The sequence below is a fragment of the Leptonychotes weddellii genome, chromosome X, assembly GCF_054177405.1.
Source record: "Leptonychotes weddellii isolate Sample4059 chromosome X, ASM5417740v2, whole genome shotgun sequence".
NCBI classification, from domain to species: Eukaryota; Metazoa; Chordata; class Mammalia; order Carnivora; family Phocidae; genus Leptonychotes; species Leptonychotes weddellii.
In genome coordinates, this window is record NC_138385.1 from 13,416,784 (window position 1) to 13,431,995 (window position 15,212).

Genomic DNA, 15,212 nt, shown 5'->3' on the forward strand with positions numbered 1-15,212 from the left:
GTTAGCCTGGTGATGGGTATTAAGGAGGGCACGTTCTGCATGGAGCACTGGGTGTTATACGCAAACAATGAATCATGGATCACTACATCAAAAACTAATGATGTAATGTATGGTGATTAACATAACATAATAAATAAAAAAAGAAGAAGGGAAATATCAGATGGAACTCTGACCTTTAGGTAAGAAGGAAGAGCATTGAAAATTATAAATATCTATATAAATATAAAAGACTATTTTTTTCTTTCAATTTCATAAAACTCTTTAAAACAAGGACGAGAACATTGTCTTGTGGGGTTTCTGATCTTAGACATAATATGTATGACAACTATAACATAAAATACAGAGGGTGTAAATGGATATGTATGGTCAAAGTTTGTGTGTTTTACATGAATTGGTACAATGTTGCCTCGAAGCAGACTACAAAAATATAAGGATGCATATTGTAATCTCTAGAGCAACCTACAAAAATATAAGGATGCATATTATAATCTCTAGAGCAACCATCAAGAAAATAATGCAAATAGATATAACTAAATAGTCAGTAAAACATTGAAGCTCAATTGTAATAAATATTAAAATAAACCAAAAGGCATCAGGAAAAGAGGAACAAAAACCAGAAGGACAGGTAGAAAATAAAATAAAATGGTAGTCTTAAATCCAACCAGATCAAAAAATACATTAAATGTTCAAAGAATTATACACTTCAATTCAAAGGCAGATATTTTCAGGATGGATAAAAAAGTGAAACACAAACTGTATGCTATCTACAAGAAGTGCACTTTAAGTATGAAGAAATAGATAGGAAGTAAGTGCGTGCAAAAACATATATACAACAGTAAACATGAGAAAGCTGCAATGACTATATTAAAATCAGATAAAATGGACTGCAAGACAAAGAGTATTACCAGAAATAAAGAGAACTATTTCATAATGATAAATAGGTTAGTATTAGAGTTACTATGAGGAAGACATAACATGTATATTCACCTTATAGCAGAGCCCCAAAATAAACAAAGCAAAATTTGACACAAGAGAGAAATAGGCAATTTCACGATCAAAGTCAGAGATTTTAACACCTCTCTAAACTAGGAAACCTAGAAAAAAATCAGTAAAGACTTAGATGATCTGAGCAACATTATCGACCACTTTGAGATCTAACTGGTATTTGTAGGACAACATAACCAACAACTGCAGAACACACCAAGTGTTACAAGTGTATGAAACATCAAAATAGATCACACACTGGGTCATAAAACAAGTCTCAACGAATTTAAATGGATTGAAATTATTCTGAGTCCATTCTGTGATCCATGTGAAATAAATAAGAAATCAACAACAACAATATGTCTTGGATGTTCCTCAAATATTTGGGACTTAAAGAACACACTCCTGAATAATCCACGGATCAAAGAAGAAAGTAGGAAATATTCTGAACTGACTGCTCATGAAAATACAACATATCAGGGTGCCTGGGTGGCTCAGTCGGTTGAGGGACCAACTCTTGGTTTCAGCTTAGGTCATGATCTTGAGTAGTGGGATCAAGCCTGGATTGGGCTCCACTCAGTCTGCTTGAGGGATTCTCTCTCTCCTTCTCCCTCTGCCCCTCCCCTTGCTCGTGCTCTCTCTCTCTCTCTCTCTTTCTGAAAGAAAGAAAGAAAGAAAATACAACATATCAAAATTTGCAGACCACAGCTGAACAGTGCTTAGAGAGAGATTTATAGTTTTTTATGATTATATTAGAAAAGAAGAAGTGTCTAAAATCAATGGCCTATGGATCTACCTTAAGAAACTAGATAAAGTGGGTGCCTGGGTGGCTCGGTTGGACGTCTGCCTTCGGCTCAGGTCATGATCCCAGGGTCCTGGGATGGAACCCCGCATCAGGCTCCCTGCTTGGTGGGAGTCTGCTTCTCCCTTTCCCTCTGCCCCTCCCCCTGCTTGTGCTCTCTCGCTATGTCAAATAAATAAATAACATCTTAAAAAAAGCAACTAGATAAAGAAGAGCAAAATAAGCACAAAGTAAGTACACAGAGGGAAATAATAAAGCTAAGAGCAGATGGTAACAAAATAGAAAACAAACGACAAAGAAAATTAATGAAGTTGGTTCTTAAAAAGGATCAACAAAATTGAAAAATCTCTAGTTTTACTGATCAAGAGAAAAAAAAGAACAAGAAAAGAAATTAACATTATCAAGAATTTGGGACTCCTGGGTGGCTCAGATGGTTAAGCATCTGCCTTGGCTCAGGTCATGATTCCAGGGTCCTGGGATGGAGTCCCACATTGGGCTCCCTGTTCAGCGGGAAGTCTGCTTCTCCCTCTGTCTGCTGCTCCCCCTGCTTGTGTGCTCTCTCTCTCTCACAAATAAATAAATAAAATCTAAAAAAAAAACCATTATCAAGATTAAAGAGAGATTTTTTATTGTAGATCAGAGATTGATAAATTGGTCAGCAGGCCAAATCCTACCCAAGGCTTGTTTTCATATGTCTCAAGCTAAGAATGGCTTTTACATTTCATTTTTTAAAGAATGTGACAAAGGACGGAAGGAAAGAAGGAAGGGAGAGAGGGAGGGGGAGGGAGGGAGGGAGGGAAAGAGAGAAAGAAAAAAAAAATGTTCATCAGACAGAGACCACCTGTGACTTACAAAGCCTGAAATATTTATTACCTTTTACAGAAAAAGTTTGCTGACCACCCCTATAAATCCTACAGACATTAAGAAGTCATTACAAAATATTATGAACTACCATCAATAAGCTTGACAAGTTAGATGAAATAAATTCTTAGAAAAATATGACTAACCAAAACAGACACAAGATGAATCAGAACATCGAATGGCTCTACATCCATTAAATTAATTAGGTTTGCTATTAAAATACTTCCCACAAAGAAATTCCAGACCCAGAGAGTTTCCTAGTGAAACTTATCAAGCATTTGATGAAGGAATAACACCAATGTTACACAAACGCTTTCCGAAAGTAGAACAGGGACCATTTCCCAACTCACTTTTATGAAGTTGGCATGACCCTAATCTAAAGCCTGATAAAAAAAAAAAATTAGAAAAAAATTCCAGACCAACATCCTTCATGAACATTAGTGTAAAAATACTTAAAATATAAGCAAGTTGAAAATAGCAGTATATAAACATCATTATATATAGTATATAATATAGTATATATATATATATAAAATACATCATTACCAGTAGGTTTTCTTCCAAAGATGCAAGATTGGTTTAACATCCTAAAATCAATGTAATTCACTGGATTAGAAGGATAAAAGGGAGAAGCCAAGTGATTGCTTCAAGAGATACAGAAAAAAAAAAATTGACAAAATTCAGCAACCACTCACAATAAAATTTCTCAGCAAACCAGAAAGAGAAAATAATTTTCTCAATCAAATAAAGGGCATCTAAAAACAAAACAACAACAACAAAAAACCATGGCTAACATCACAGTAATGGTAAAATTGTGACTACTTTTCTTCTGATATCAAGAACAAGACAAGGATGTCAGTTTAACTACTTCAATTCAGAATTTTATTGGAGGCACTAATAGCAAAAAGGCCAAAAGAAAGGAATAAAAGGAATAAAAAACAATAAGAAAGACATTAAACTGTCTCTGTTGCCAGATGACATTACATAGAATGTCTTAAGGAATCTCTAAAATAACCGCTACAACTAACAGGTGAGTTTAGCAAATTCATAGGATTCAAAATTAGATGATGATGATAGATAGATAGATAGATAGAGAGAGAGATGATAGATAGAGATAGCTAGAGATAGACATAGAATATCAAATTTATTTTTATATTTAACAAAAGACATGGGAGGGGCGCCTGGGTGGCTCAGATGGTTAAGTGTCTGCCTTCGACTCAGGTCATGATCCCAGGGTCCTGGGATCGAGCCCCGCATCAGGCTCCCAGCTCAGCGGGGAGTCTGCTTCTCCCTCTCCCTCTGCTTCTCCTCCTGCTTATGCTCTCTCTGTCTCTCTCTCAAATAAATAAATAAAATCTTTAAAAAAACAAAACAAAACAAAAAGACATGTGATACTACTCTGCTTAAAACTACAAAACAAAGGGACACCTGGGTGGTTCAGTCAGTTAAGAGTCCAACGCTTGATCTCAGCTCAGGTCTCGATTTCACTGTGATGAATTCAAGCCCCATAATTGGCTCCATGCTGGGTGTAAGTAAATAAATTTATTCCTAAATATTTTATGTTTTCTGATGTTGTTGCAAATGGAATTTTTTAAATTTAATTTTCCAATGATTTGCTGCAAGTATATAAAAATAAAGTTGATAGTCTATGTCTATCTCTATTTATCACCTAGGAGTAAGTACACTTGTGATGAGCACAGGGTGATGTATGGAAGTGTTTAATCACTATATTGTACACCTGAAACTAATATAACACCGTATGTTAACTGAATGAAAATAAAAACTTAAAATAATTAATAAATAAATAAATAAAGTACAAAACATTGCTAAGGGAAATTAAAGTCGACCTGAGTAAATGTTCCTGGATGAGAAGACTTAATATTACTAAGAAATCAGTTCTCCCAAAATTAATCAATAGCTTCAACTCAATCCCAATCACTTTCAACACATTTCTTTTTTGTACAAATTGATAAGCATGTTTGAAAATTCCTATGGACACGGGAAAGGCCTAGAATAACCAAAGCTATCTTGAGAAAGAACAAAGTTGAAGGACTCACACTACCTGACTTCAAGACTGGAGGAATCAAGACAGTGTGATCATGGCATACACATCTATAAGAAAATTAATGGAACAGAATAGAAAGTTCAGAACTAGACCTCCATCTGCATGATTGACTTTTTGTCCAAGATGCCAAAGCAAGCCAAGAGGGAAAGAAAAGTCTCAATAAATGGTGCTGGAGTAAGTGAGTATCTAGATAGAACAAAATGAACTCCAAACCATATGCTACACCATGCTTCCTCACACCATGCACAAAATTTAATTCAATTAGGTTTATAGTCCTACCCATTAAAGCTAAAACCATAGATCTTTGAAAGGAAAGCATAGAGTATCTTCATGACCTGCTGGTAGGCAAAGATTTCTTAGACAAGTCACAGGTTGTTCATAAAAGAAAGAACTGATAAATTATACCTCATCAAAGGTAAAACTTATGCTCATCAGTAGACACCACTGAGGGGGCACCTGGGTGGCTCAGTCGGTTAAGCATCCAACTCTTGATTTCATTTCAGGTCATGATCACAGGGTAGTGAGGTTGAGCCCCACATTGGGCTCCACACGCAGCACAGAGTCTGCTTGAGATTCTCTCCCTCTCCCTTTGCCTGCCCCCCACCCACTCTCTCTCTCTCTCTCTCTCTCTAAAGAAAGAAAAAGACACCACTGAGGAAATGAATAGGCAAGCCGCAGAGAAAATATTTTCAAAACATATATCTAATAAATGCCTTGTATCCAGGATACATAAAAAATACAACTTAATAAGAAGACAAACAACCCAATTTAAAAGTGGGCGAAAGATTTTAACAGATGCATCACCAAAGAAGATTCCCAAATGGTCAATACAAAAATGAGGGGCCCCTGGGTGGCTCAGTCGTTAAGCGTCTGACTTCAGTTCAGGTCATGATCCCAGGGTCCTGGGATCCAGCCCTGAATCGGACTCCCTGCTCAGCAGGAAGCCTGCTTCTCCCTCTCCCACTCCCCCTGCTTGTGTTTTCCCTCTCTCACTGTGTCTCTCTCTGTCAAATAAATAAATAAAATCTTTAAAAAAATGAAAAATCAAACTAATGTAGCATTGTGTGTCAACTATACTTCTATTTTATTTTTTTAAGATTTTATTTATTTACTTGTCAGAGAGAGAGAGCACAAGCAGGGGGAGCGGCAGAGGGAGAGGAAGAAGCAGGCTCCCCGTTGAGCAGGGAGCCTGATGCAGAACTTGATCCCAGGACCCTGGGATCATGACCTGAGCTGAAGGCAGATGCTTAACCAACTGAGCCACCCAGGCACCCTGTACTTCGATTTAAAAAGAAAATGAAAAATCACTCCATGATCCACTTTGGAAGACAGCATGTTAGCTTCTTACAAATTTAAACTTACATCTTATGAGCCAGCAATCCCTTTCCTAGGTATTTACTCAAGATATATGAAAACATATGTCCACACAGAGACTTTTACATGAATGTTCAATGCAGTATTTATCGTTCATAATAGCCAAAAACCAGAAACAATCCCAATGTCCATCAATAGGAGACTAGACACATGATCTTTGGTATATCCATACAATGGAATATTATTCAGCAATAAAAAAGAATGAACTATAGAAACAAAAGAACGCTACATGCAAGCAGTCTTATATAAAACAGTACATATTTTATGATTCATTTATATAAAGTTCTAGAACAGGCAAAACTATGGTGGCAAAATATCAGAACAGTGGTTGCCAGGGGAGGTCGTAGTTGTGGGGATTGACTGGGAAGGGGCAGGAGGGGAATTTTAGGGGTGACAGTAATAGTCTATGTCTTGATGGGGGTTTGAGTTACACAGATGTACACATCTGTTAGAATTCAGAAAATATATACTTAGAATTTGTGCATTTCCCCATATGGAAATTTTATAATTTTTTTAAACAGTAAATTAAAAAAAAATGGCGCCCTCCCCAATTGTTTTCTGCAGGGGTTGGCGGCCTGTGGCCTGCCAAAGGCTGAGGTATTGTGGTGTGATGGAAAGGGCCCAGACTTTAAAGCCAGACAGACATAAGTTTGAACACTGGCTTTGCCATTAGGCTCTGCGTCCTTGAGCAAGTTACTCAACTGCTCTGTTTCCTTATCTGTACAGACAGTAGATCAGTGCCCCAACATCCGGAAATGCTAGCTAATAATAAGGTAACACGTGAGATGATTTCGGGCCACAGGGCCAAAGGTGGTATCATTGCTCACCTCACAGACACCATTCCAACCAAGGTGTTAGGCTACTGGGGTTTCTATATGAATCTTTCACTGGGATATTTGTATTTTCATAAGGTCCTCTGAACACTAAAACCTTTAAGAAGTATCCCCTCTCTCTCCCAAGGAGTAAGTGAATGAAGACTTGCCTGATCTGTTCTCAGTTCCCCGAGCTGGACTCACCTCAAGGTCTGCACCTTCTTCATAGGAGCGAATGCCGAAGGTCATGCCTTCAAATGTGTGGTCCATCCGCAGGACGGCCAACGCCAGCCTGTCTGCCGTCAGATTTGCTGTCCTCCCAGAAAACTCCATCTTGTGACCAGCACGCTCGATTGTCCTCAGAATTCTGCAAGGAACCACAGGGAGAGAAGAGCATTCCTACCACTTGAATATAAGGCCCATTCTCCTTCCGAGATTTCCTCAATGTAAGACTTTTCCTTCAGTTTTAATCACTGTCTTTATATTGTTTAAGGGATTAGTAAATCAGAGTGCTGGCTTTGGAGTTAGACAGGCTCAGGTTTAAGTCTTAGTTCCTCTAATGTCTAACAATAACGTGGTCGAGCTTCTGTTTACTCACCTGCAAGCCAGAGGTAATCTTAGCATTCCTCTCGCAAGGTGGTTCAAGATTAAATGACATTATTGTATGTAAAGCCAGATGCTGCATGGCCTCATAAGCAAAGAAATTTGGATTTTATTCTACGTGTACCAGAAAACCACCAAGGGGTTTTAAAAGCAAGAGAATGACATGATCTGATATGTGCATGCAAAGATCTTTCTGGCTGCCATGTAGAAGAAAGACCATAGAGAAGCAAGTGCAGAGGCGGGGATCCCAGTTAGGAGGTTACTGTAGAAGGTCAGCGGAGAGGTCTGAGGCTGGGGCTAGGGTGGTGGTGATGGTGGGGATGAACACAAGTAGATGGGTTCGAGGAATATTTCAGGGATTAAAAACCTCACATCCGGTGCCTCCTACGAGACTTGGTTACTGGTTGGCTGTGAGGTAGAGGGAGGTAACTAGTATTATTCCTAAGCTTTTTGCTTGAGCACTGGGCGGATGCATTTTATAGATATTGGGGGGGGCACCCAGGGTGGGGAAAATAGAGTGGAGGTTTGGTTTGGGACAACTATCTACTTGAAATGCTGCTGTGATTAATGTTGAATTAGAATTTTGCAATGCATTCCTTCACAATTGGGATTTGTGTGGGATGACCCCATTGCACTGTACTAACTCAGCTTTCGATGCATAGCCACCTGACCTTGACAATTTGGGACTGTATGCAAAAGAGTGAATAACAAATACTATAAAGTTTTATGAAATAACTTATTTTACCAAAGCATTAGTACTTACTCATTTCTCACTTCATGCAGATCAGAGGCTGAATTGTTTTGTTTTCCCAAAACAGCATTGATTATTTGTAATATAATCTGGGTTAGATTCATACTTATCTCATCACACTGGGAAATATCAGATGCTTTAGAAACAATAATCTTTGTTTCTTCTTCATCCAGAATGGGGGATGCATTTATTAAATTTAAAACGTGCTCTGCAACATCATCCACATTCTCTGGGGAAAGAAAATTGAAATGGAAAACCTGCATTATTTAGTTTGGGGCCATGCTGGTCTGCTTCCTTCCCTTTAAAAAGTAAAGGCAGTCAAATGCAAATATCTACCCAGGCAGCAAAATTTACAATAAAAAAGAAGGCTGGACCTCAATTTCTACAATAAGCGGAGTCCCAGAAAATAGCACATAAGTCAAGTTTTTATTCATTAAATCCTTTTTAAAATACACCAGGGAAACCTTTTTGTCACTGAAGATTATCTTGCAATTAGATTCTAATTAAGTTAAGACTTTTGAGTATTGGATTGAGTTAAGTAGATCCCACCTGTACTAAAATATCAGCAAACACTCAGTCTGTGTTTTCATAATCAAGGGTGGTGATGATATTTTTCTGTCAAGAACCAGCAGTCACAGAAAAAAAGCAAATATGGACCACATATAATAAAGAGCAATTTCATTTAGATTTTTTTTTTTAGAGAGAGTAAGAACAATAGATATTAACTCGCCCACTTTTTTCTTCACTTTTTATTATGGAAATTTTCAAACATGCACAAAAGTAGAAAGAATAGTATAATGAATCCCCATGTACCTCATGAATCACCTAGCTTCAACAAGTGTCAATGAAGAGCTAATCTTATTTTATCTACACTCTCACCCACTTTCCCCCAACCCCAGATTATTTTAAAGCAAATCCCAGACGTACCATTTTATCTATAAATACTTCAGTATGCATCTCTAAAACAAAAGACCTCTGTTTGTCATAACCATAATGCCAGTATTTGTTAAACAAATACAATACAAATTAGATTTTAGTTCAATATAACCCATATAAAGCTAAGTTCCTTGTGGTGCTCTCCTAGCTTAAAGCACTCACATTTAAGTCCAGTAACTGAAATATAACGGACAATAATCGAGAAATACAATCCATTGAGAAAAAGTCCAGAGAGAGATTATATTCATAACTTAACCTGGGTTACATTACAAATAACCAAGTCTGTTTGAGAAAACAAAATAAATTACCATAAACATCATCCTCTCTCTCTCTCTCTCTCTCCCTCTCTCTCTCTGCAAACAGCTCTCTGTCCTTGTCAATGTAAATTAAGCAATCTTAACTGAGATTCTCTCAATTCCCCCCCCTTAACCATTACTTCAATCTGCCCAACCATGGCCTACCTAGGAATTGAGGTAGAAGAAAGGGGGAGGTTGAACAAGGTTGTAATTACTTCTAAATTAATATTTTGTCCTTGTTACATCTATCTTCTGGTCAGTTAAAGAAACTGAGAAAACAATAAGACAGGGGATGGAAGAAAAATATAGTGGTCTCATTCACCAATCTATCATTCTTATTAAATTTTCAGGCTTTGCTGTAAATGGGATAGCCAGAGCTGCCTACCTGGAGTCATTCTTTGGGCGTTGGTGGTGTGACTTTACTTCCTGCAGTCCCTGCTGTCGCAGGAGGAAAGTAAACAATAGGCCAATGGGAGACTAACTATATTGTGGAAAGTAATTGTAGACTTTTCATCTAGAGTTATATGTTTTTTAGGTCAAACTCAGGACAAATTACACACATTGTGCAAAAATTCTAAGTCCTCGAGCCAAAGCAGTAAAAGGAATCCTCCCTTCTTCATTGTAAAATAAATAGATCTCCCATTGCTTGAAATAGTTTCAATTAATCTGCCAATAATTGCAGCCATCAAAACAATAATCATATCTGTTATTGACTGAGCAATTTCAATGAGCCAGTATTGGTGTTGTCTACAGCTGCATAACAAACTACCCCCAAACGTAACGACTTCAAACAAGAATTCATTATTATCCCTCATGGTTCTGTGTGTTGACCAGTTTCCGCTGAGTGATTCTGATTTAGGGTCTCTCATGCAGTTGTGCTCAGATGGCAGCTGGGACTGGAGTCATCTGAAGACTCGACTGGGCTGGAAGTCTGAGATGGCTCGCTCACACGGCTGGCAGTTGATGCCCGTGGACCAGTCAGTTGGGGTTCTTGTCCTCTGGGGGTCAGTTGAGGCTGTTCCTGACACATGGCCTTTCCCAGTGGTATAACTGGAGCCAGCTGGTATCAACTTGTCAGAATGAATTGTTAAATTTTCAGCAATTTTATGAGCTGGTTATTAAACACAGCCATTATCAAAAATTAAATTACATCAACTTTTAATTAAATAAGTTATATTAAAAACAATGGTGGGGGCGCCTGGGTGGCTCAGTTGTTAAACGTCTGCCTTCGGCTCAGGTCATGGTCCCAGGGTCCTGGGATCGAGCCCCACATCGGGCTCCCTGCTCCGCGGGAAGCCTGTTCTCCCTCTCCCTCTGCCCCTGCTTGTGTTCCCTCTCTCGCTGTGTCTCTCTCTGTCAAATAAATAAAATCTTAAAAAAAAAAACAATGGTGATACCCAAGACTCATCACTTCCTAATGAGTTTGCTACAGTTTAGTAATCTATGCTTTGGCGATTATTTATATCTACAGTATCTGTGTATCTCTTACCAACTCCATGTTCAGTAATTGCATGTTGTAGTTTGTATTCAGCCATCAGGGGAGGATCGCACCAAGGAAATCAACAAGTGCGACAAAATTACCTTTTTTGGCAGAGCTGGTGGTTAAACATTTTCCAGGCTTCTTATAGCATGCTGTCTGGGTTCGGAGAGCATACAAGAGGATGGAAGCAGAAATTTCCAGTCCCCTTAAAAGTTAGTCCCACGATTGGCACAGCCTCACAACTGCCAAATTCTACTGGGCTAGGTAGTCACAAGGCAGCCCCAATTCAGCTTCTAATAGACAAGGAGGGAATGAATCGATGGTGGGCATTTTGGAGACAAGATACCACAAGGCATTATACATACATCCTCCAATTTAATGGTCATGATAGCCCTGTGTGACGGGTACTAACATTATTGCCTTTATACAGATTAAGAAATTGTGACACGGAGATTCTAACCCAGATTTTAATCCAGGCCTGTTTGATTCCGAAGCTAGTGTTCTTTGATATCACGTTCTACTTTGCCCCTTTTCTCTACAGTTTGGGGGTTGGAACAGCTGTGCTTTGCAGTCCTTCTCCCTGACATCCTGGGAATTACATCATTCTCTCTCCACCATGCACTATCTTGCCCAGGCAGCGAGATGGACACACCCAGGAGACAGCTTTGTGAAAAGTTCCAGCCAACTTCATTAGAGTGTGATGCATCTTCAGTATTTTGGAGGTCACAAAGACAGGGCAAAGCAAAGAACCCACAGACCTTTGAAATAAGGGTACCTTTTTGAACTCTGCGATATTAAGGAGTTACATGAAATGAGCATTTAACTGGGGAACTGACAAGTTTTTCTCCAACCAAGATATCTAATGCTTGTCAGCAAGATTGAAGGCTAAAGAAAAATTGTTTCAAAGTGAATGCATTTTCTTTCCCTTACACTGTACTCATTTTTCATTAAGCTCCTGACTTACAAGGAGAAGCCTTCCTCCGAAGCTAATAAATTTGATAATTTATTTTCAGTTATATACATTACAGCCACCATGCAACTGTTCTCATCCTCTGCAGATTTGTTTTTAAATAAAGTGACTTCTGACAGTTAATTTTCTAAAAATCCTAACTCAGTGCAATGCTTTTCTTATTGTTATGGTTGTTTAACTTTTTCTCCTAAGGAGAAAATTCTATTATCGTGTCTAAGAAAAATGTGTCGCTCAGAGGAGGGAGGTCAGCATGAAACACAGACCTCTCTGACTCGCTGCCTGCTTGCTTCAAGCTGCAACCCTCCCTAGTGACTCATGATTTTGGACCTAGAAACCATCAGAGCCATGCTTACTTTTCTAATTCTTCTAGATATTCCTTGGCAAGGATCTCAAATTTCCATCTTCTGCAAGGAAGACAAGTCTGAGGAGTTCACTGCCTCAAGGCAATTCCCTGGCTGTCCTGTGCCTCAGTTTCCAACTAGTCATCATGGTGGGGTGGGGGCTTCACATGGTAGAACTACGCCTAACGAGGTATGTATAGACTGAGAGTCAATGAGGGAAACTTAGGCATGCTTTCAAAACACCGATAAGGAGGGGCAGGACTTCAAGAATAGCACTGTAAGGAGGGGTTGGGGAAAAGTTCACCAAGAGCAACCTCTGTTACACTGGTCAAAATTAGCAAAGACAACCGTTCAAAGTCTCTGGAGGTTGATCTTCCAACCAACTGAGATGCATTTAATCAACAAAATCTATGGACACTTGGTCAGTACAGTGGGAGGCCATGGCATTTGGGCTAGGAAATGCACCCATCTCCCAGAGCTCTGCCTTGTGGAAAAATTGCTCTGTTGGGCTAGGCAGCTGAGTGGTAGTTACCATCTCCCCCAGGTCACTGGGGTAGAAGAACTATTCTGAATGGATTTGAGAGCCAGTGAACCTTGGAAGTTCCCATATTTCTGGCTCGCGTCTGAGTGCCAGCAGCAAGTCCCCCTTCCCCTCAAATTCAAACACAGCCCCTGCTCCATAGGGAAACCCTGGTGAAGCACCTTGTGAAGGACACATTCACCACCCCACCATCTCCCCAGCTCTTGCCCCATAGGACAGATATTTTTTTCACAGAGAAGGGTGGGAGAAAGCCTCAAAGACTGGCAATACTCTGCCCCTGCCAAGGGGATGGACTATAATGGGATCAGACTATGGAGCAATTTATGCCCCGGGGTTTTGTCAAAAACAACAGAGCCATCAGCTAGCAATTAGGAGGCTAACAGTTGGGTGTGATACGGAGAGAGGCACACCATCCAGAAGCTCAGCAGGGAGATGGGAGAAAGAAACAGAGAGAACCTAGCTAGAACCACAGTCATCCCTGGTAGTCAGGGAGAATAGGTACAAGACCAAGGCTGCATCTTCTAAGGAGAAGAATCAGAAGATGTACACTGCAGGGACAACAGAGTTTACCAAACTAGTCTAGCTAATGGTATCTTTTACAGAAATAGAAAAAGCAATTCTAAAATTCATATGGAACCACACACACACACACACACACACACACACACAAACCAAATAGCCAAATCAATCTTGAGAAAGACATCACACATCTTGATATCAAAATATAATACAAAGCTACAGTAATCAAAACAGCATGGTACTGGTATAAAGACAGACCTATAAACCAATGAAACAGGGACCCTGGGTGGCTCAGTCTGTTAAGCGGCTGCCTTCGGCTCAGGTCATGATCCCAGGGTCCTGGGATTGAGTCCCACATAGGGGGGACTGCTTCTTCCTCTGCCTGCCTCTCTCTCTGCTTGTGCTCTCTCTCTGTCTTAGATAAAAATAAAATCTTAAAAAAAAAAAGCAATGGAACAGAATAGAGAGCCCAGAAACAAATCCACACATATACCATCAACCAATCTTCAATAACAGTGCAAAGAACACACAATGGAAAAAGGATAATCTCGTCCATAAATGGTGTTGGGAAAACTGAAAATTCACATGCAAAAGAATGAAATTGGCCCTCCTGTTACACCTTACACAAAACTCAACTCAAAATTATTCAAGACTTAAATGCAAGACCTGAAAATCAAAAACTCTTAGAAGAGAACATAACGGAAAATCTTCATGACATTGATCTTGGCAACGATTTCATGGATACAACACCAAAAGCCCAGGCGACAGAAACAAAAATAAACAAGTAGGACTCCATCAAATAAAAAGTTTCTCACAACAAGGGAGATAATCAATCAATCAACAGAGTGAAAAGACAACTTACTGAATGGGAGAAAATATTTGCAAACCATATATTTGATAAGGAGTTAATCTCCAAAATATACGAAGAATTTTTATAACTCATGGGGCACCTGGCTGGCTCAGTCAGTATAGCAGGCAACTCTCGATCTCTGGGTCGTGAGTTCAAGCCCCACATTGGGCATGGAGCCTACTTAAAAAAAATTTTTTTTAAGAATTTCTCTTACTCAAAAAAAAAAAAAAATTTCTTACTCAAGAGTGAACAAACAGGTAACCTGATTTAAAAATGAACTAAGGACTCAAATAGACATTTCTCAGAAGACATAAAAAAGACCAACAGATATATGAAAAGGTACTCAACACCAGTAATCATGATGGCTATTATCAGAAATCAAGAGGTAACAAAGTGTTGTCAAGGGTGTGGAGAAAATGGTACCCTGGTACACTGTGGGTGGGAATGTAAATTGGTGCAGCCATTGTGGAAGACAAATTAAAAATAGAACTACTGTATGATCCAGCAATCTCACTTGTGTATGTGTATCCAAAGGAACTAAAATCACTATCTCAAAGAGATATCTGCACGCACAAGTTCATTACATTATTCACAATAGTCAAGATACGGAAATAACGTAAGTGTCCATCTAGAGATAAAGAAAACGTCACACACGTACATACACACTGGAATATTATTCACTTTCAAAAAAAAAAGGAAATCCTGCCATTTGCAACAACATGGATAAACCTGGAGAACATTATGCTAAGTGAAATAAGCCAGACACAGAAAGACAAATACTGCATGATCTCACTTATATGGGGAATCTAACATAGTGGAACTCACAAAAGCACAGAGAGGAATGGTGCTTGCGGGGGGCTGGGGAAGGGGAAACGGGGAGTTGCTCATCAACAGGCATAAAGTTTCAGTTAAGCAAGATGAATAAATTCTGGAGGTCAGCCATACAACATTGTACTTTAAAAATTTTTCAAGAGGATGGATCGCATGTTAAGTGTTCTTACTAGAATAAAATAAAATTAAAAGAAGA

The 15,212-nt window shown here is 39.1% G+C and overlaps 1 protein-coding gene across 1 annotated transcript in view; it reads right to left on the bottom strand.

Moving 5' to 3' along the window:
• ADGRG4 (adhesion G protein-coupled receptor G4) overlaps positions 1 to 15,212 on the bottom strand; it is a 91,937-nt gene that overhangs the window by 32,749 nt on the left and 43,976 nt on the right. The window contains 2 exon segments of the mRNA XM_081809303.1: positions 7,103 to 7,265; positions 8,265 to 8,481. Coding sequence (XP_081665429.1) covers positions 7,103 to 7,265; positions 8,265 to 8,481 — 380 coding nt within the window.